General features: G+C 35.0%; 1 protein-coding gene across 1 annotated transcript in view; it reads right to left on the bottom strand.

The window, feature by feature from the left end:
* Positions 1 to 22,496, bottom strand: part of LOC110444635 (cholecystokinin receptor type A-like) — a 58,008-nt gene extending 35,512 nt beyond the window's left edge. The window contains exon 1 of the mRNA XM_021489004.1: positions 21,623 to 22,496. Coding sequence (XP_021344679.1) covers positions 21,623 to 22,082 — 460 coding nt within the window. The 5' untranslated portion in view covers positions 22,083 to 22,496. The remainder of the gene's footprint in view (positions 1 to 21,622) is intronic.
* Positions 22,497 to 22,774: the final 278 nt, after the last annotated feature.

The raw sequence follows: 22,774 nt of genomic DNA, 5'->3' as shown, positions 1-22,774 counted from the left end.
CTCCCTTTTCCCTATCGTTCACATTACCTATCTGTGTTTGGTCAGGCCGGCTGCTGAGTGATGCCGACATAACGAATGATATTATTGGCGCCATTCTTCCAAATTGATGTTTGTTTATCTGGTCAGTGTTTGTGTTCGGCTGAATGAGCTGGAACTGATTACAGCCACGGCCCTTTGAACCGGACGATTTCCTGGTGTACTGAATCGAAATCGTATGCGGAAAGAATATGGTGCCTGATTAAATCTCGACAATACCAACAATGCATTGGAACGGCATACTTAGTCATGTCAATTACAGTCAATTATCAACATGCTTCTTGCATTTCAATATGAGTTTTTTCTTAGTGTCGTCAGGAAATGTTATAAACAAGAGGGACCTTATGATTAGAAAAAAATCTCTCTATAAGCAGTGTGTGCGAAATATATTTTGTCATCTGTGTTCAATAAGACCCGCCAGTTGTGCAGGGGTAATAGCCTCATGGATGGATACCAACGAATATCCTCCTGGGGCTTGTCTTTACAAATATTTGAGAACGTTTAAGCAATTTTTAGGACAAAACCATTTTATATATACATGTCTTGTACTTTTGCATGAAGTAGGGATACCACGTTTAGCCACGATATGATTCAGTTAAATGAGCGCGACGCTTAATAATTGACAAATCATATCTCTGGAGCAATATTATAGCCTTTTCAAACGCATTCATTTAATCATAAACACTCTATATATTCCTTGTGACATTGCATCTTATAAGCACGTCATGTACTCGATTTTAACCAGTTTTTACCGTTATTATAGGCGATTAATTTCCGTCAAAGACAAGTCTCGTGATCTCCTGACTTTAACAAAGAATATGTTAGTGTGATGCTTTTCACGCAGTTTTCTTTTAAATATAAACATCATATTTGTTGTTGTTTTTTAAATATCATTCGCCGTTTCCGCTCTGTAACCACTCATCATAACGTCAGATACAGACCAATCCCAACAAATTGAATACAGCCAACCAGGCAGTATGAAGGTCCTCGCCGAAGAGTGTTAATGGGGGCGAACATAATTACCACGTCTGAAGAATAAACCACCAAGGCCAGACAGCTTTACTTATGCGATATGATTATCACGAATTATTATATATATGATAGGTATTTTTTTTATTCAATTCTATGACAATATTTTGAAGTCAGTATAGGCAATCACATGACGTAACTAATGTGTCTGGTCGCTTTGGGTTTCCTGGTCCACTACAAGGTCAATGGGGCTGAGGCTGAGAAAGGACTTGGACAATACCAATCCATCCTAGCATTGCCTTTGAGGCATTAAATATATCTACAGTTGTGTGACCGCACAACGCACCAACACTAGCGTGCATACATCGTTCACACACCGTCCGCACATCGTCCATACATGGTGCGCACAACTGTGCGATTTAATAATAGTTCGCCCTGTCCTGCGCTTCTCTCCGCACAACTGTGCGATTTGGTACAATTTGTTGATCAATATTACGGAATGAAAACAAATGCAGAAGACTCGTTTGCAATAATGCACACTGTATATATGACTGTAATTTCATCACAATAATTAAGAGTATGTACAATTTTACGATGCGTGTTACACAGTATCACAGTGACCGTTAGACTGTCAAGAATGTAACAGAACAGGTAAATATCAATTTGATGAATGACCGGAGTTGTACCTGACCTGTGCCTGACAAATAGAGCTGCTATGTGATACAGTACCGAATGATCGTTATGAAAACACAACGGGACGTTTAGTATCTGTTATTTGCATTCGGTTTAGCCTTCGTCTGGATTTTTACACCCCGACGAGTTACGTAAGTTCCCCAGGCGGGGGGAAACTACGGTCCAGGTACATGTACAAAGTGGCTTTGTTTACCTGTATACGGGACTGTATGGTAATTTTACATATGTCGATTTAGAAAACATCGAAACCATCATTTCTAAATTGAAGAAAGTATAGACAGAATGATAGGCTTACCAATGGAACTAGAATATAGAGAGAAACTTAAACATCAATATATGTTTGAACACGAACCCGTAAATATTGTTAAGCCATTCCTCAATTTACTCAACCACAATTGCTATCGCACAACGTTCGTCAATCGTGCGCACAAATGTGCGCAAGCAATGATCGTCCAATATGTTACGGTTCGCACATCGTGCACACATCGTTCACACACCGTGCACAAATCGGACGCACATCGTGCGCACATCGTGTAACGTTGTGCGATCCCACAACTGTAGTATTCCTGATATGGTCCTTGAACTTCCAAAGAGGCTTGATCTGAACCAATGTTTTATTTTTTTCAGGTTTATCCTCCTCGCAAGACCTGATATCATGTGATGACGGGTGTTTACAGAAACCGAAAAGAATGAATGAAAAAAAATGAAAAAAAAAAGAGTTAAAGAGTGTTGCAAATGGGATGAACAATATATCATTTTTCTTCAATATTACCAAGATGTGGAAACAGCTGAAAAGCTCCGAAACAGTAGAGAGCCCCACGTTACAGTTCCTCTAACGTTCGTGCAATGGAAATTTCAGTGGGGCTTCTCTTCTACATTGATCATGTTTAAAACGTCCAAATTATCATATTTTTTAAGTTATGTATTTAACCATGATAGAATTGGAAAAAAAAAATCATAGAAACAAAGGAATCCTCGCGGCACAGTTTAAAGTCAAAAAGTCAAAAAATATGAATGTTCAAAAAGGTCTTTAGTTCTTAAAGTACCACATTTAGAAAGATTTAAAGGTTCAAGGAAACGTCACTGTTGATAATTGTGTTAGGAAAAATGGAAATATAATAAACAGAGAAAGCGTGGGATAATAATCTGTCCTTTACGACAACAAACATATTCAGCACATCTCATTTTTGAAAGACGCAAACAAGCAATGCCGATTATAAGAGGTCGGTTAAACAAACTGAACGGTTCCTAACCTGGTAATTACTCCGTGTAAGGTTAACGAGCGATCATCCGCTCATGAAATATGATGACAAGGTTGTCATTCTGAGAAAAATGTAACTCTGTCAATATATTTCATTACAGTCATGACGTTGAGTGTGAATATTTCACCATCTCCGTGATATATGTTATGTCGTTGAAGAGAAACCCTTCTAATACGAAAATGAGCGTTACTGACGAGGCAACTATTTTTTTGAAAATAGAGACAGCAAGTAGGTTGAACATTACTAATTTCTAGTGGAACTGTATCAGTTCACGATCAATATATTAACATTTTGCTGGATATATACAGTATGTTTCCAACTCTGGAAGAAGTTCAAACATTCCTTTTAAATTTGTCACATGTCATTCAAATGAAATACAGTTTTAATGCTATGGTGACATACCCTATAATCCGGTTTGTGCTTGCTAAGAAGGTCACTAGTGGTCGTTTGAATTTAAAATAGTGTTCTTAAGCTACAAAGCCAGCTTTGTAAGATGTCAGCCATGAATAAAGTCTGAAAAAAGTAAGGTAATTGCTCGTGAAATAAAACTTCGCCGTACAATAAAAGTAACTCCAAACACAAAGGTTTTCATAAACTTGCATTATCTTGCTACCCTGTTGCCATTGATACAAAGAAGAAAGCATTTTATACTAGTACACAGGGAATATGTAAATCAACCGGATTGATGTTTGGTCATCAATTTCACTCGCTTCGTTCTCTCGTATACCTTTATATTTACGATGTTACACGGAGTTTTTATTTCAGTTAAGTTTGTAAAACACTTGCTGGATCCGTTAAATGTCATTGCGACATTCAGTGAAAAAAATATATATCTGAGAAGTATTTACGAAAAGTTCCTAGTACTCGAATCTTATCTCACGTCAGCAAATGCCCTCTTCGGCTATTTTGCCAGACTCCTTACACACATTTTAAAATAAAAGACAAGTATGACGTAAAATGGCTGGTAGAAGTCTGTCATGGCCGGGTCTCAGACACGGGATTGATGACCAGATAGAAACGGTGTCGTTTGGCAAGGTAGTGTAATAGTGTGTAATATTAGAAATTAATAACTTACACTAAGTAATATAATATGACCATACATATTACCTCGTGTGGTTTTAATGCACAGACTGACAGGCAAAAGAGGCTATATCACTCCTAACATGTCCATGTAAACAGCACTTTATTTTTTACCAAAGCCTGTTTTAACGGCATACATTGGTGGTTTAAGCCGCCGGGATATTACTTTATATCCTTGCTTTTTTATTCAGTCTGGATCAGTCCCTTTTCTCAAATTCTGCCTGCGTTATTTTCACAAAATCAAATAACATAATTATCTGAGGATCTATGTCAGCTGTATAGCTTCTTCTCCAAAGGGACTCTACGTAAACGTTGTGGCTGTGATTGAAATGGTTTTGGCAATGCTGTGTATTTCTGTATATAGTTCACTAAACACGGCACTTTATCCCCGAAATAAAACAGCAGAATGATCGATTCATATCATTCACGATCATATAGTGTGCCTCAAAGCATGACAACCGTCAGCGTTACCTTGACATTCGATATCCATTCAATTCAAAAACAAATGAAGAAAACGGTTATTTTTCCTTCAAACCAGATGTAAGAGTAACAAGATCTTTTAACTAATCAGATCATTTCATATTTCTTACAATTACATTACTGATTTGGATAATCTCATTTCTCTGATGAATATTTTTGAATTATGTATTGAATTGTATTTAAGAGATATATATTTCTATATAGTATCGTATAATAGTTACCGCAGAAGACTTGACCTAATTAGATTTGCTTGCCGTTAGAATCACCCTAATAGTATTTGTTGATATCCCTAACGAATTGACCAGGACGACATTGCAATGAGGGAATTAATCAGTCAACATATGTTCGACCCATCGGGAGACCACAAGAGGTCATCCGTCCATTGCATAGTATCTAGGATTAATCAAATAACGGGAAGCTCATTAATAATTTGTAAATCCATTGTTGCTATGCATGTTTAGAGGAAAACAGGACATAGCACTGCCACCAGATGTGAGACATGATCTGTGACATCCGAGGGAGTACATGATTTACAACAACAGAATATATCTTGACCTCTTATAATCGCAAAATACATCCATACATTTTCAGAACTAACCTACTTATTTTAAAATTTGCGAGAGTAAATCACAAAAAATCTACTGACGACGTAGATGCTTGGTATCATCAGTAGCATCCAAATTGAGGACAAATTGATGCATCAACTTTTGAAAGTCACATTTTATGGTCGTGACGTCATTTATAATCAAATCCCTAACCTGACCTGGTCAATCGGGGTAAATGATTATTTCGATTGACAAATAGAATGCCGTGTTACATGTTAACTGAACTAAAACTTACAATTTCCCTATCCTTTTTATAATGAAAATTCATTATTTTGTACAATTCAACAGCCACATAACTTTCTAAATTTGTGAATACGACCCTGTGTGATGGAACATAACCAGTGTGTCTGTGGCGCCAGTAATACAATGCGCTGTCATCATCAGCTGTTTTCTGCATCCGTCCAAGTCATTCACAGTTACGTTCTCCAAACATCAATACATTAAATATGTCGGTATATATACTTCGCGCGCAAATCAAACCACATGTGCGACGCGTCTAACTTATGTTATGTGTGTGTTACATGTAATACACTAGGATGATTGACATTTACCACGCAAGCTCTGTGACTATATCCCCGTGTTTAATACATTGTGGTTATATCCAATGTTGTGCACTTTTCTATTTATATTGTATACATTTCTCTATAGTTCTCGACAACATATACAACCTGCCTATTACAATGTTACAACGAGGCTACGTTTTTTAGACGTTTAGAGAAGGTACCATCACAGTCATTTATTCATATGGATGTCCTGCTAAGTTTTTTTTTTTTTGATTTTTTTGTATTTTTCATTTTGTTTTTTTTTGTTATATTTACATCAAACAGACAATACACACATACTCTCACTTGTAGACATACATTGTATGTCACATGCTTGATCTAAGAGATCGCATACCATCATGGTAAAGATACACTTCTCTTTTCTTTTAAGAAGATGTCTCGTTGTGAGAAATAAATATTTTGAAAAAAAAGGTATAATCCTTATCTACGTTGTTTAATCCTTTTGGGTTTCATCTAAGTGCATAGATATGTTAGGCGTAGTTCTACAGAGCTAGGTACAACGTACATAGATCTCCAATACATTTTCAAAATAGGATTATAGCATTAATACCTGGGGGAGAAATTATCTAGCCACTTCAGTAAAAGTCAACCGAAACCGGTATTACCGTGCCGGATATGTAAAATATTCCATTTTCTTGTTTCTTAGAGGTTATCGTATCAGCTATTCGTGAGTATAATGGTTGGTATATTATAATGTCGATTTCATATTCATTAATCAAAATTAGTTCGAGGAAATTAGAATTGGATTCCTCACGTTATACGTTTTATTTGAGTATAGGATAGAGCCCGTAGGGAGTCCCGATCTATAGTTAGCTCCATTAAATTGTGTGTACTCTGTAGCATGACTTAAAACAATCATCAGCTCGGGCGAGAGTAAGTTCACGTGTAAATAGTCATGCTGCATTACGTAGGAAGTCTCGACCTTATGACTTAATTGGTAATCAGCCGACAATCTCGTGACTGACGCGCGTATACACTTCCATGCGTTAACACTGGGCTCGTGCATGTACGTACAGGTAATAGCATGCATACGTGTAAGTAAATGCATGCTCCCATAATATACCTACATTGTATAGGCGTAATGTTTCCTGACATGTAAGTATATATAGAAAAACGTAATTGTATTCAGAGAAGGATTCGTGACATCTGAATTTTGTTTCGGAGATTTCGTTCATGACCCTTCTACTCTGAATTTCCGTGGTTTGGCCTATATTATTGTTTTGTATTCATGTTAAGTTTTAGTTTAGGTTTGTGAAAAAACATAATGCCTTAATCCTGTTTTCCCAGCTTTATAAACGTCCTCTGCTACTGTATCCTTTTCCAATATGCATTACCATGCATCAGGGGGAATATCAAATCAGTTGCAAGTCGCATTAGTCCTTCGGTAAAAGACTTAAATGATACATTCCGTACTTTTTGAGTGTCCCTTTAAATAAGTTGGATAAAGGTCGTGAGGTCTAAGAAGTTTCACAGCGTTTTAACCCCGTTGTGTTGCAGGCGCTGTCTCGACTTACTGCGTCGGCAACATAACGTTTCGGAATACTTAACTGAGTTTTGAAGTAATTGTATAGTTTATTTGTCTTGGGACATCCGATTGTCCTCGTCAAATGTGGAATAAATGTTAAAATGTGAATTACAATAAAGAACTTTTGGAACACGCCACTATTCTTAACAAAGCAAAAAAAAAAAACGTTATAAATTTCAGTTACTAGGTTGTTTTAACAAAGTAACTGGGTAATACGGAATTTGAATTATTTTCAAGTACAATGTTTTATTGAGAAGTATAAGAAGAATTCTAATCGATATAGGAACATAAATTGTATGTAGACAAGAAAATAAACAGTTCATAGCGCATTTGAATTGGTTTGTGAAGTGTTGATGATTGCGTTCCGTCAGTTTAAAATTCCTAAAATTACATGTACTGCCTCTTTGTGGAACCTCGCTTTGAGAAATACAGCTAATGGCAGTCCTCAGTGTAGACTATGTTTGTTGTTGTCTGTAAGAACCCAACCCTCCTTGAAAGAACCCAAACCTATCAACAAGGAAGAGTACTATACATTTATTCAAGTGAAAAGTTTAACGCTAAATCAAAGTACATTGTAGATATATTTATAAATATGACATATGTTGATATTGTTTCTATAAGAAGAGGAGACGAGTGTTGTAATTGTGTCATGACTAGTGAGAAGGATAGGTTCTCACAGAAAGACAACAAGAGATAACGAGACTGAAGATGGTGACGTCAGTTGTGATTACTAATTTGGATACATGCGGGTGTGTGGTCGGAGAAAGCTTTAATAACATTGAATTAAAACAAAAACAAACATCCGGAACATCACGTTTCTAAGAACAAATCTAATAGTTCCTACAAATTTCCGAGTCTCTGTTGTTTTCCTGGAACAATGGCGACTGTCAAACCGTACCTGTCTGGTTTTCTTTCTCGTATAGTCCCTATAATTAGACCTTAATTGGATAAATACTCAGTGAAGATACATATGCTAATCCTATTGAAGTTAGTATCGAACTCACGCAAATCAGCACGTCTAAACGGGTCCAAACGCCAGGTGTTATGCGGCATTAAGCATACTCAGTCAAATAACTATATTCCACGTTCTGAATACATCAAAATTTGGCTATCGTTCATGTGTTTCCTTAAATTAAACTTTACCTATTTTACAACAACTGTGAAAGAATATCGGTGAACTTGTATTAATCACTCTTGTTGGTCCTGATGGTAGCTCACATCGGGTTTCAATGTGGGAGGAACCGGATCACCCGGAGAAATCCCACATAGTCGGGCAGATTGCCCCAACACATTTTTTTTTTCGGGGGAATTGAGCCAAGGCCGTCTTGGTGAAAGGCGAGTGCGCTACCCACTTCACCATCCCACTACCCATGTGTTTCCTTAGATTGATTATGTACATGTAGATTCATACACGAATTCCAACCAAAACAGCTTTAATATTGCTTTGTCATACCTCATTTCCGAACGAAAACTGTTACTAATGCTGGAACAAAAAGCGTTTAAGTTCAAATAAATTCGCGTTTTGAACGAATACTTCTATTGTAATGGTAACCCCAGATGAGGTCACAGAAGCTCCACCTAGAGTAATCTTATACTTACAGAAACGAAACAGAAAAAATATAGCTTATCGTCCTCAATGTTTCGTTTGATATTGGTACTACATTATTGTAAGTACTGAAATGATAAGTTTGTTGAAATCTATACGGCTACATGTATGGTGTGGAACACAGATACCGTGTGTAAATCTGTCTTACAGATTGTAGCATGTTGTATGTGATAAAGAATCGGTAGCAAGGGGGATATATATCGACATTTAGCACTAGTTTAGTAGGTATACATTTTTCTCATTTACATAATAAGATCTATAATGGGCTTTGATACATTACGTGGAAATTCTGCCGTTTCTCATTTATACTCGTTGATAAAATATTGTGCCATATATACCTTATATTAGGTGTAAAAGAATGTGTCATATTTAACAAGATGCGATTAGAGTGTATGTATGAATTATAATGAGCATTTACGCAAATATTTTCGAACAATTTTGGAAACCGAAATGGTCAAATCAGCGTGGAGAACTTTCTTTCAGAATTCCAAATGGCCAAAAAAATGTTTTGTCTTACTTAATGTTTTGTTCGCGCTGGCAAAATATCAAAAATTCAGCAAAAAAAGGAACTATTTGTTAAGTCAACACATTTTTTTTTCCAGAAATCATGTGGAGTTATTCGAAGTAAATTCAGTATCGCTGTGGGACAAAGGCACAGGGATTTATAGAGTAGCTGAAGGGTAGTGATGGACTAGTTGGCTGACGAACTGACAACTACCTATTTACCGCGTTATGTGGCTCTGGTTATTACAAATAGGACTGCTTTCTCTCATTCATGAATGATATACATTTGTTATTGTTATTTTTTGACAAAATGTTATATTTTATGAATTACCGTTCCGTTATGATATATTTTTTTTAGTTTCCGTTTTTGTATTGTGTCAATGGTACGTACTTTGTATGTTAAATTACAGCATCATTTACTTCATGTATATCACTTTCCCGGATCGTTATAGAACAGTGATATCACTTTCCCGGATCGCTATAGAACAGTGATATCACTTTCCCGGATCGTTATTGAACAGTGATATCACTTTCCCGGATCGTTATAGAACAGTGATATCACTTTCCCGGATTGCTATAGAACAGTGATATCACTTTCCCGGATCGTTATAGAACAGTGATATCACTTTCCCGGATCGTTATAGAACAGTGCATCACTTTCCCGGATCGTTATAGAACAGTGCATCACTTTCCCGGATCGTTATAGAACAATTATATCACTTTCCCGGATCGTTATAGAACAGTGTATCACTTTCCCGGATCGTTATAGAACAATTATATCACTTTCCCGGATCGTTATAGAACAGCGATATCACTTTCCTGGATCGTTATAGAACAGTGATATCAATTTCCCGGATCGTTATAGAACAGTGATATCACTTTCCCGGATCGTAAATGGCGACAAAATCAACGTTTGATGAAAAAAGCTGCGAGTTTCAAGTAAAATTGAGTTCAATCCTCGCATGAGAGTGTGTTGGACAAGAGCTCATAGCATAGGGATTAAAGCACAGGACTTCCGGAGATAAATTTATAAGATATCATTCAATCTTTTAATGCATCCCTCAATTCCTTATAGTATGAAATGCGTTTGTGGTGGGTTTTTTTAATATTATTTATTCTCCAACTAACATTTTTAGCCGAATATTGGTCACAATACAATACACTGCCGACTATATGGTTGAATTTTCTGTTTGATTTAAATGCTGATGGACATAAACCGAATGGATCCCGGAACTGTATAAAAATCATGATAGAGCTATATCTATGGACCTATAATGTAAAGGTTTACGTATGGGCTTGTGATATAGCTATACACTGTACATATGGAGCTATGGTAAAGATATACATATGGACCTATGGTATAATTATATATATTGACCTACGATATAGCTATACAATGTACATAGCCATCCATTCATATGGGCCTATTATATAGCTGTACACTGTACATATGGGGCTATTACATGTATATAGTTAAACATATGGACCTATGCTATATCCATACACTGTACATATTGAGATATTATATAGTTATACATATGGATATTTGGTATAGTTATACATATGGACCAACGGTAAAGTTATACATATGGGCCTATGATATAGATATACACTGTACATATGGACCTATGGTATAGCTATATATATGTGCCTATGCATTAGGTATACACTGTACATATGGACATATGGTATACAAGTAGTTATACACATGGACCTATGATATAGTTATGCATATGGACCAACGGTAAAGTTATACATATGGGCCTATGATATAGATATACACTGTACATATGGACCTATGGTATAGCTATATATATGGGCCTATGCATTAGGTATACACTGCACATATGGTAATATGGTATACAAGTAGTTATACACATGGACCTATGATATAGTTATACATATGGACCAACGGTAAAGTTATACATATGGGCCTATGATATAGCTATACACTGTACATATGGACCTATGGTATAGCTATATATATGGGCCTATGCATTAGGTATACACTGTACATATGGACATATGGTATACAAGTAGTTATACATATAGACCTATGATATATTTATACATATGGAGCTGATATATAGTTATACATATGGAACATTTATTATAGATACACATATGGACCTATGATATAGTTATACATATGGAGCTGATATATAGTTATACATATGGACCTATGATAAAGTAATACATATGGACCTATCATATAGTTATATATATGGAACTTTATTATAGATACACCTATGAACCTATAATATAGTTATACATATGGAACTTTATTATAGATACATGTATACATATTGACCTATGGTATAGCTCTCCCAATGGGCCTATTGTATAGAGATATATATGGACCTTTAATATTGCTATACGTTGCACATATGGAGCTATTATAAAGCTATACATATGGAGCACTTATTATGGACCTATGCTGTTGTTACATGTATACACACACTGTACTTAATATACAAAACGCGTGGAAAGATTTTGCAGGGTTATACGTACTCGTAGTGTAACAAACACAAGTTATTGTTTACTGTCATAAATGACACACAATTATCAACAAAAAACATCTACGTTTCAGCACGGGCTAGTAACACTAGAGTTTTTGTCTTTACAAAAGATGAGCTGCCACACACAGCTAAAAGTAAAGAGGCAATGACGAGATTATGGCGAGATTGCTAATTACTTCGTACATGTTCTTGCATTCAAGTCTCCGAGAAACTTTGTAGCGATAGTATGTACTTTCCAACATGTCTATTTATTTCGGATCAAACATGACGTCAAGCCGATTTAAGTACCAAGAATTCGGTAAATCCAGCTATATTCACCAAGAGGTAAACACCATGTAACTTTGATAATAATCCCCCTCCCCACCATCCCACCCAACCCCCGACCCCCTCCTACGTGTAGCACACCGCCAATGTATATATGCATGGTCTTTTTAAGTATGATTATATGAGAAATGCAAATACAAAGTATGTCCACGTACTTTACTACGGACATTCTACTCCTGACTTCCAGAAATATACCGCTCCAGGTTGTATTAATGTGTTGATACACAATACACAATACATCTCCAGCACACACAGGCATACACACATAGGGAGATATTAGCTAGGTGGCATATGACTAGTATTTAGCGCCTGATAAGTCAGCTCCTGAGAATTTCTCAGTATTGTATTGATTAATATATATATATATATATATGCTTATTGTATTGACTATATAAAATTGGATATATATATACTGTAAAGCGCTTCAATGTGGCTTATGTTAGCTAGATAGAGCGCTATATCAAATGTTGTATATTTATTTATTTATTTATTTGATCAGTTGGTGTCGTTGGAAGTATGTTCATGTCTTTGTAGACATTCTACTTCTTGTTTTTTGTTATAACTAGATTTTTCCATAATTGGAACTTTTTAATCCTTATTCAAACCGAAAGAATTCTCAAATTGATAAATATTGATAAAAGTTATTAATATGTTTTAATTGTCATCTGATTGATTTTCTTTTTAATTACGCAGTATACATAAGTAACGCATCAGTCTGTTACAAAAGTCAATGATGTAGTAAGTAAAGAGACTTCTTATTCTTATATATAGAGTGAAAGTCCGGTACCCTTTCTCCTTATATAAATTGAGTCAAGTACCCTTTATCCTTATATAAATTGAGTCCGGTACCCTTTCTCCTTATATTAATTGAGTCCAGTTCCCTTTCTCCTTATATAAATTGAGTCAAGTACCCACCCTTTATCATTATATAAATTGAGTCCGGTACCCTTTATCATTATAGTAATTGAGTCCGGTACCCTTTCTCCTTATATTAATTGAGTCCAGTACCCTTTCTCCTTATATAAATTGAGTCCGGTACCCTATATCCTTATATTAATTGAGTCAAGTACCCTTTATCATTATATTAATTGAGTCCGGTACCCTTTATCCTTATATTAATTGAGTCAAGTACCCTTTATCCTTATATAAATTGAGTCCGGTACCCTTTCTCCTTATATAAATTGAGTCAAGTACCCCGCCTTTATCATTATATAAATTGAGTCCGGTACCCTTTCTCCTTATATTAATTGAGTCCAGTTCCCTTTCTCCTTATATAAATTGAGTCAAGTACCCACCCTTTATCATTATATAAATTGAGTCCGGTACCCTTTCTCCTTATATTAATTGAGTCCAGTTCCCTTTCTCCTTATATAAATTGAGTCAAGTACCCTTTATCCTTATATTAATTGAGTCCGGTACCCTTTATCCTTATATTAATTGAGTCAGGTACCCTATATCCTTATATTAATTGAGTCAAGTACCCTTTATCCTTATATTAATTGAGTCCGGTACCCTTTATCCTTATATTAATTGAGTCAGGTACCCTTTATCCTTATATTAATTGAGCTAGGTACCCTTTATCATTATATTAATTGAGTCCGGTACCCTTTATCATTATATTAATTGAGTCCGGTATACTTTATCCTTATATTAACTAATTTTGGTACCCTTTATCATTATATTAATTGAGTCCGGTACCCTTTATCCTTATATTAATTGAGTCAAGTATCCTTTATCATTATCTTAATTGAGTCAAGTTCCCTTTATCATTATATTAATTGAGTTCGGTTCCCTTTATCTTTATATCAATTGAGTCCGGTACCCTTTATCCTTATATTAATTGAGTCAGGTACCCTTTATCCTTATATTAATTGAGTCAGGTACCCTTTATCCTTATATTAATTGAGTCCGGTACCCTTTATCCTTATATTAATTGAGTCCGGTACCCTTTATCCTTATATTAATTGAGTCAGGTACCCTTTATCCTTATATTAATTGAGTCAGGTACCCTTTATCCTTATATTAATTGAGTCCGGTACCCTTTATCCTTATATTAATTGAGTCCGGTACCCTTTATCCTTATATTAATTGAGTCCGGTACCCTTTATCCTTATATTAATTGAGTCCGGTACCCTTTATCCTTATATTAATTGAGTCCGGTACCCTTTATCCTTATATTAATTGAGTCCGGTACCCTTTATCCTTATATTAATTGAGTCCGGTACCCTTTATCCTTATATTAATTGAGTCAGGTACCCTTTATCCTTATATTAATTGAGCTAGGTACCCTTTATCATTATATTAATTGAGTCCGGTACCCTTTATCCTTATATTAATTGAGTCAAGTATCCTTTATCATTATCTTAATTGAGTCAAGTTCCCTTTATCATTATATTAATTGAGTTCGGTTCCCTTTATCTTTATATTAATTGAGTCCGGTACCCTTTATCCTTATATCAGTTGAGTCCGGTACCCTTAATCATTATATTAATTGAGTCCGGTACCCTTTATCATTATATTAATTGAGTCCGGTACCCTTCATCATTATATTATTTTTCATTATATTAAGTGATTCCGGTAACCTTTATCCTTATATTAATTGAGTCAAGTATGCTTTATCATTATATTAATTGAGTCCAGTTCCCTTTATCATTATATTAATTGAGTTCGGTACCCTTTATCCTTATATTAATTGAGTCCGGTACCCTTTATCCTTATATTAATTGAGTCCGGTAACCTTTATCATTATAAATATTGAGTCCGGTACCCTTTATCCTTATATCAATTGAGTCCGGTACCCTTTATCATTATATTAATTGAGTCCGGTACCCTTTATCATTATTAAGTGATTCCGGTACCCTTTATCCTTATATTAATTGAGTCCAGTACCCTTTACATGTATTTTTGAATTAAGTGAGTCTGGTACCCTTTAACCCGAGTTCCCGGCACCGCTGTCCTCGTTACGAGAAGTTGTAGTAGGAAACAATTTTTGCCAATGTCTCAAACCTCAATGACGAATTGTGTATTGATAATTTTGTATATCTATTACAAATTAACTTGTTTACACACTCAAATGGACTCTCACACACTGCTAGTCTGTTCGGAACCATTTTGTATTTGATGTCGAGATATATATCGGTGACAGTTTCATGACATGATTTTATTAGTAAATTTCAGCAAGAAACAGAGTTAAAAAAGACTCGGTAAAAATCAAATCTGGATGATATATAGATCTTATCGTAGGTAATTTTATTACCAATTACTGAACAATCGCCATTATGTATTGTATATTTAATAGTCCGCGTGGTGCCATAGGTATGGTACGTTAGGTTCAGCCTTGTTATGAAACTACGGTCCGATAGATAACGACAAAGGGAAATTTTGAAAAATAAAGGGTCCCTCTATCGTAAAGGCTCAACCTTCCTTTTTTATAAGCAGCATGTCGAGAACCGTTTCACGAAATGATACAAGTACACGCGTTATAAATCAGGGTGCTCAAGTTGTGTTGATACAGTTCCGTAATATTAGGAATACTAAGATATTTAGTTGAGTTTTATAAACGGTATACAATGTAGCACATTAACAGACATTAATTCGCCTTTTTTTTTCTTTTTCTTTCTATATTTTATAACATCGCCCGACTCCGTAATTTTGTTTGGTTGTGGATCCAGTTTGATCTCCTGGTTAATGTTTCTCACAAATGATCAAAGCAAACGATTTTCAATTTCAAATTGGACCAGAATGAGCATTAAACTCTGACATGGGTGGGTATAGCCCAAAGCGCGGATATGTGGGCTTATAATGATGGGTTAAAACATGGAATGGCACAATCAACAGTTTGAACATGAATAATTACACGTGCAAATTGTGTTATATTTTCAGTAATTGAGTGATCAATACATGTAGTAGGCGCGTCATATGCCGGTGGTAAAGGTTTGTTCGTTAAAAGAAAAAAGAAAAAAAGTTGAGTTTTTAATGAATGTAATAAAGCACCGCAAACATTTCAGGCGATTCTTTTTTATTATAAGTCCCATTTTTCATACAACCTATTCGCACTGTCCTCATGGTACATTTGCTTATGTGTTCTGGGCAGGGGATGTTACTCAATGTGTATAGGTCGTTATTTCAGGTATAAGACAACGTTTAATATAATCTCGGTGTCATATACGGAGTCTAAGTATTAGTTAACGCTTACAACTTAAGCCACCTTAAATATACACGATAAAAGAAAAGTACAATCTTAACTGGTTTATGTCTATTTTCCTAAAGTTGATAGAAAATGACCCCGAACTAAATCAGAGCCATATAATGCTAGACTTTTAGACGGAAGTCGAATAATGCGGAAGTACTTCAACAATATTGATGTAGAGAGTTTTATTCACAGTTAATGATAAAAATTGAAAGAATATCTCTTTCTGTAGTGTAAATCATGTTACTACGCTTAACATTCTACGGCTGTAAAATATTCATTGTTCTCTTAGTTCTATAGCTGTAGGATATTCATTGTTCTCTTAGTTCTATAGCTGTACAATATTCATTGTTCTCTAAGTTCTAGAGCTGTAGGATATTCATTGTTCTCTAAGTACTAGAGCTGTAGGATATTCAATGTTCTCTAAGTTCTATAGCTGCAGGATATTCATTGTTCTCTTACTTCTATAGCTGTACAATATATTGTTCTCTAAGTTCTAGATCTGTAGGATATTCATTGTTCTCAAATTTCTATAGCTGTACAATATTCATTTTTCTATAAGTTCTTGAGCTTTAGGATATTCATTGTTCTCAAATTTCTATAGCTGTACAATATTCATTGTTCTCTAAGTGCTATAGCTGTAGGATATTCACTGTTCTCTTAGTTCTATAGCTGTACAATATATTATTCTCTAAGTTCTAGAGCTGTACAATATCCATTGTTCTCTAAGTTCTAGATCTGTAGGATATTCATTGTTGTCTAAGTTCTAGAGCTGTAGGATATACATTGTTCTCTAAGTTCTAGATCTGTAGGATATTCATTGTTCTCTTACTTCTATAGCTGTACAATATATTGTTCTCTAAGTTCTAGATCTTGACAATATTTATTGTTCTCTAAGTTCTAGATCTGTAGGATATTCATTGTTCTCAAAGTTCCATAGCTGTACAATATTCATTGTTCTCTAAGTACTAGAGCTGTAGGATATTCATTGTTCTCTAAGTTCTATAGCTGTAGAGTTTTCATTGTTCTCTAAGTTCTAGAGCTGTAGGATATTCATTGTTCTCTAAGTTCCAGAGCTGTAGGATATTCATTTTTCTCTAAGTTCTATAGCTCTAGGATATTCATTGTTCTCTAAGTTCAAAGCTGTAGGATATTCATTGATCTCTAAGTTCTATAGCTGTAGGATATTCATTGTTCTCTAAGTTCTATAGCTGTACAATGTCGATTGTTCTCTAAGTTCTAGAGCTGTAGGATATTCATTGTTCTCTAAGTTCTATAGCTGTAGGATATTCATTGTTCTCAAAGTTCTATAGCTGTACAATATCCATTGTTCTCTAAGTTCTAGAGCTGTACAATATTTATTGTTCTTTAAGTTCTAGAGCTGTAGGATCTTCATTGTTCTCTAAGTTCTATAGATGTACAATATTTATTGTTCTTTAAGTTCTAGAGCTGTACAATATTCATTGTTCTCTAACTTCTAGAGCTGTAGGATATTTATTGTTCTCTAAGGTCTAGAGCTGTAGGATATTCATAGTTCTCTAAGTTCTATAGCTGTAGTATATTCATTGTTCTCAAAGTTCCATAGCTGTACAATATCCATTGTTGTCGAAGTTCTAGAGCTGTACAATATTTATTGTTTTCTAATTTCTATAGCTGTACAATATTCATTGTTCTCTAACTTCTAGAGCTGTAGGATATGTATGTTCTCTAAGTTCTATAGATGTACAATATTTATTGTTCTTTAAGTTCTAGAGCTGTACAATATTCATTGTTCTCTAAGTGCTAGAGCTGTAGGATATTCATTGTTCTGTAAGTTCTAGAGCTGTAGGATCTTCATTGTTCTCTAAGTTCCAGAGCTGTAGGATATTCATTTTTCTCTAAGTTCTATAGCTCTAGGATATTCATTGTTCTCAAAGTTCCATAGCTGTACAATATCCATTGTTGTCGAAGTTCTAGAGCTGTACAATATTCACTGTAGGCTATTCATTGTTCTCAAAGTTCCATAGCTGTACAATATCCATTGTTGTCGAAGTTCTAGAGCTGTACAATATCCATTGTTGTCGAAGTTCTAGAGCTGTACAATCTTTATTGTTCTCTAAGTTCTCTAGCTGTACAATATTTATTGTTCTTTAAGTTCTAGAGCTGTAGGATCTTCATTGTTCTCTAAGTTCCAGAGCTGTAGGATATTCATAGTTCTCTAAGTTCTATAGCTGAAGGATATTCATTGTTCTCTAAGTTATATAGCTGTATAATATTTATTGTTCTCTAAGGTCTAGAGCTGTAGGATATTCATAGTTCTCTAAGTTCTATAGCTCTAGGATATTCATTGTTCTCTAAGTTATATAGCTGTATAATATTTATTGTTCTCTAAGATCTATAGCTGTACAATATTCATTGTTCTCTAAGTTATATAGCTGTAGGATATTCATTTTTCTCTAAGTTCTAGAGCTGTATGATATTCATTGTTCTATAAGTTCTATAGCTGTAGGATATTAATTGTTCTCTAAGTTCTATAACTGTAGGATATTCATTGTTCTCTGAGTTCTATAGCTGTACAATATATTGTTCTCTAAGTTCTATAGATGTACAATATTTATTGTTCTTTAAGTTCTAGAGCTGTAGGATATTTATTGTTCTCTAAGTTCTCTAGCTGTACAATATTTGTTGGTCTCTAAGTTCTAGAGCTGTAGAATATTTATTGTTCTCTAAGTTCTATAGATGTAGGATATTCATTGTTCTGTAAGTTCTAGAGCTGTAGGATATTTATTGTTCTCTAAGTTCTCTAGCTGTACAATATTTATTGTTCTCTAAGTTCTCGAGCTGTAGGATATTCATTTTTCTCTAAGTTCTATAGCTGTAGGATATTTATTGTTCTCTAAGTCCTAGAGCTGTACAATATCCATTGTTGTCGAAGTTCTAGAGCTGTACAATATTCACTGTAGGCTATTCATTGTTCTCAAAGTTCCATAGCTGTACAATATCCATTGTTGTCGAAGTTCTAGAGCTGTACAATATCCATTGTTGTCGAAGTTCTAGAGCTGTACAATATTTATTCTTCTTTAAGTTCTAGAGCTGTACAATATTTATTCTTCTTTAAGTTCTAGAGCTGTACAATATCCATTGTTGTCGAAGTTCTAGAGCTGTACAATATTTATTGTTCTATAAGTTCTATAGCTGTACAGTGTCCATTGTTCTCTAAGTTCTATAGCTGAAGGATATTCATTGTTCTCTAATTTCTAGAGCTGTACGATATTCATTGTTCTCTAATTTCTAGAGCTGTACGATATTCATTGTTCTCTAAGTTCTCGAGCTGTAGGATATTCATTATTCTCAAAGTTCTATAGCTGTACAATATATTGTTCTCTAAGTTCTATAGATGTACAATATTTATTGTTCTCTAAGATCTATAGCTGTACAATATTCATTGTTCTCTAACTTCTAGAGCTGTAGGATATTTATTGTTCTCTAAGTTCTATAGCTGTTCAATATTTATTGTTCTCTAAGGTCTAGAGCTGTAGGATATTCCTTGGTCTCTAAGTTCTAGAGCTGTACAATCTTTATTGTTCTCTAAGTTCTCTAGCTGTACAATATTTATTGTTTTCTAATTTCTATAGCTGTAGGATATTTATTGTTCTCTAAGTTCTCTAGCTGTACAATATTTGTTGGTCTCTAAGTTCTAGAGCTGTACAATCTTTATTGTTCTCTAAGTTCTCTAGCTGTACAATATTTGTTGGTCTCTAAGTTCTAGAGCTGTAGAATATTTATTGTTCTCTAAGCTCTATAGCTGAAGGATATTCATTGTTCTCTGAGTTCTATAGCTGTACAATGTCCATTGATCTCTAAGTTCTAGAGCTGTAGGATCTTCATTGTTCTCTAAGTTCCAGAGCTGTAGGATATTCATAGTTCTCTAAGTTCTATAGCTGTACAATGTCCATTGATCTCTAAGTTCTAGAGCTGTACAATCTTTATTGTTCTCTAAGTTCTCTAGCTGTACAATATTTATTCTTCTTTAAGTTCTAGAGCTGTACAATATTTATTGTTTTCTAATTTCTATAGCTGTAGGATATTTATTGTTCTCTAAGGTCTAGAGCTGTAGGATATTTATTGTTCTCTAAGTCCTAGAGCTGTACAATATCCATTATTCTCTAAGTTCTATAGCTGTACAATGTCCATTGATCTCTAAGTTCTAGAGCTGTCCAATATCCAATGTTCTCTAAGTTCTAGAGCTGTATGATATTCATTGTTCTCTAATTTCTATAGCTGTAGGATATTCATTGTTCTCTAAGTTCTACCTCTGTAGAATACTCATTGTGCTCAAATATCTTGAGATGTAGAATGTTCCAAACATGTAAAGTTTTAATTGTTCTAAATGTGCTACAGGTTTACGTTTTTTTATTGTTCTCGTTGTTCAATAGATGAAGTTGTTTCATTGCTCTCGATTGTCACCAATCGTACTTCGAGAAGGTTTCGAACTTTAAGGAGTGAAGTGATACCCATTTTGTTCTCGGCAGATGATAGATACATACTGTTATATGTATGATTGTTCCACAATCTATTACGAGATATACATGCATATATGCTCGAACATTAAGATCACGGACATTTCCTGCCTAAGAATATTTCAGGCTGACGAGTTTTCGACCTCGTGTAGCAGATTGATATGAATTGTCCGTACTGTGACTTTTCCGTAATATCCGAGTCTACATTTAATTTTTACGTCTATTAGTAATTTGCATGCATATATACACAGACATTCTTCATGTTTAATTACTTTTGTAATACATTTCGCGTATAAAATACATAGAAAAATGTGTACGTTAGATTTTCATTCCTTCGGACATTGTGGTATATATATTTCAAAGACGGAATCATTACACAATCTCGTTAGAGAAAACTATAGCTCTATTGCCCCGTACAATTTGTACTTCGCGAGAACAAAGTGTGTTGTTTATATCCAAGTCAAGTTATTGTCTTACTTTCCTGATACATGTACCTTATAAATCATTGGTACAATTACTTACCTGCGTGATACCTTTTAAATGATAAGTATAATTACTTTTCTGATACTTTATGAATGATTTCTATAATCGGTTCGTTTGAGAGCTCATTATTTTGTAAATAAAATTCATTTGAATTCAATATATCTGTATTGAGATAGCCATATTGCGCGAAATAGAGTTGCGTATGAGACATGTCATAATTTGTACTATGATAAATCAACTTTATTTTAACTTATTGAAATTTCAGCGTTCTATTGTATGTCTTACCTTGTAGGTACCGGATGAGGTAACACATGGTTTCCCCAAAGATGAAATTCTTGAGCATCATTGGTACAATGGTGAAGGGCATACAGAATACAGCCAAGAGCAGATCACTCACAGACAAATTCAACAGGAACACGTTTGTCACTGTCCTCATCCGTTTGTTCTGTATAAGGGTCAAGATGACCAAGGCGTTTCCCAGCACGGCCAGAATGAAGATTTGAATGTACAGGGGGATGAGAAGTATCCATAACCAGTTGAGTGTAGGCGGGGACCACGGAAGAAATCTTTCCAGTACGGGATCGACGGTCATGTTGGCAAAACTTCCGTTAATTGTAGAATTTTCCCAACCGGAAATATTATCAAAAGATTGAGTAACGTTCCACAACGTCAACTGTTTTACTTTTATAAGCAGGAGAGGTGCGTCACTAAGCATATCGCTAATATTACCTATGTCCGTCGCCATTTTGTCGTTATATGGTCGATTTTCTTTTTGGTTTATTCACTCATGTTTTATTATCATCCCGTAGATTTGGAATTATTCTATCATAATCCCTTTCTCACCATTATCCCAAACGCAATTTACACCATTCACAAAAAGTGGCAATTTAAGTTGACATCCAGTTTGAAAAAAAAAAAAAGGTTTTCACGGTTTCCTCAACGTTTCAAGCAACGTGTACCTGACGCGGTTTGGAGGATCTACTGGCGAGTGGGTGAGTGTGCTCTCTCAAATATCAGCGCTACAAACTCACGCGCATGATCGTGAGGACACGGCGGTAGTATTGATTATAAAGCTGTCTATAGCAGGTGGGTGTTTTAAACAGTTCGTACACTATATGAGCTATCGATGACTGATCCCCGTCATGTCCAATAGAAACGGGACTCGGCTAGCATCGATACACTGTATATAATATAACTCTGTACATACCAAAGTATTTAGACGAAAGGATGGTAACTTAACGATGGTCAAACACCATTGAATGAATTAGCTGTAATGAGCTACCAAGCATAGGTCTTGTGTCTTCATAATGAAATAATTGGTTTCTAGTCCAATTGGATGCATAATAAGTATAGTTCTACTGTCCGGTAGCTATATTTAGAGTTGAGGCTCGCTACATGACCTATATATTACTATCGTCGCTCCAAGTATTCCAACTC

This window comes from Mizuhopecten yessoensis, unplaced genomic scaffold (genome assembly GCF_002113885.1).
Source record: "Mizuhopecten yessoensis strain PY_sf001 unplaced genomic scaffold, ASM211388v2 scaffold2049, whole genome shotgun sequence".
Lineage (NCBI taxonomy): Eukaryota > Metazoa > Mollusca > Bivalvia > Pectinida > Pectinidae > Mizuhopecten > Mizuhopecten yessoensis.
This window is presented reverse-complemented; position numbering and strand designations above follow the sequence as displayed.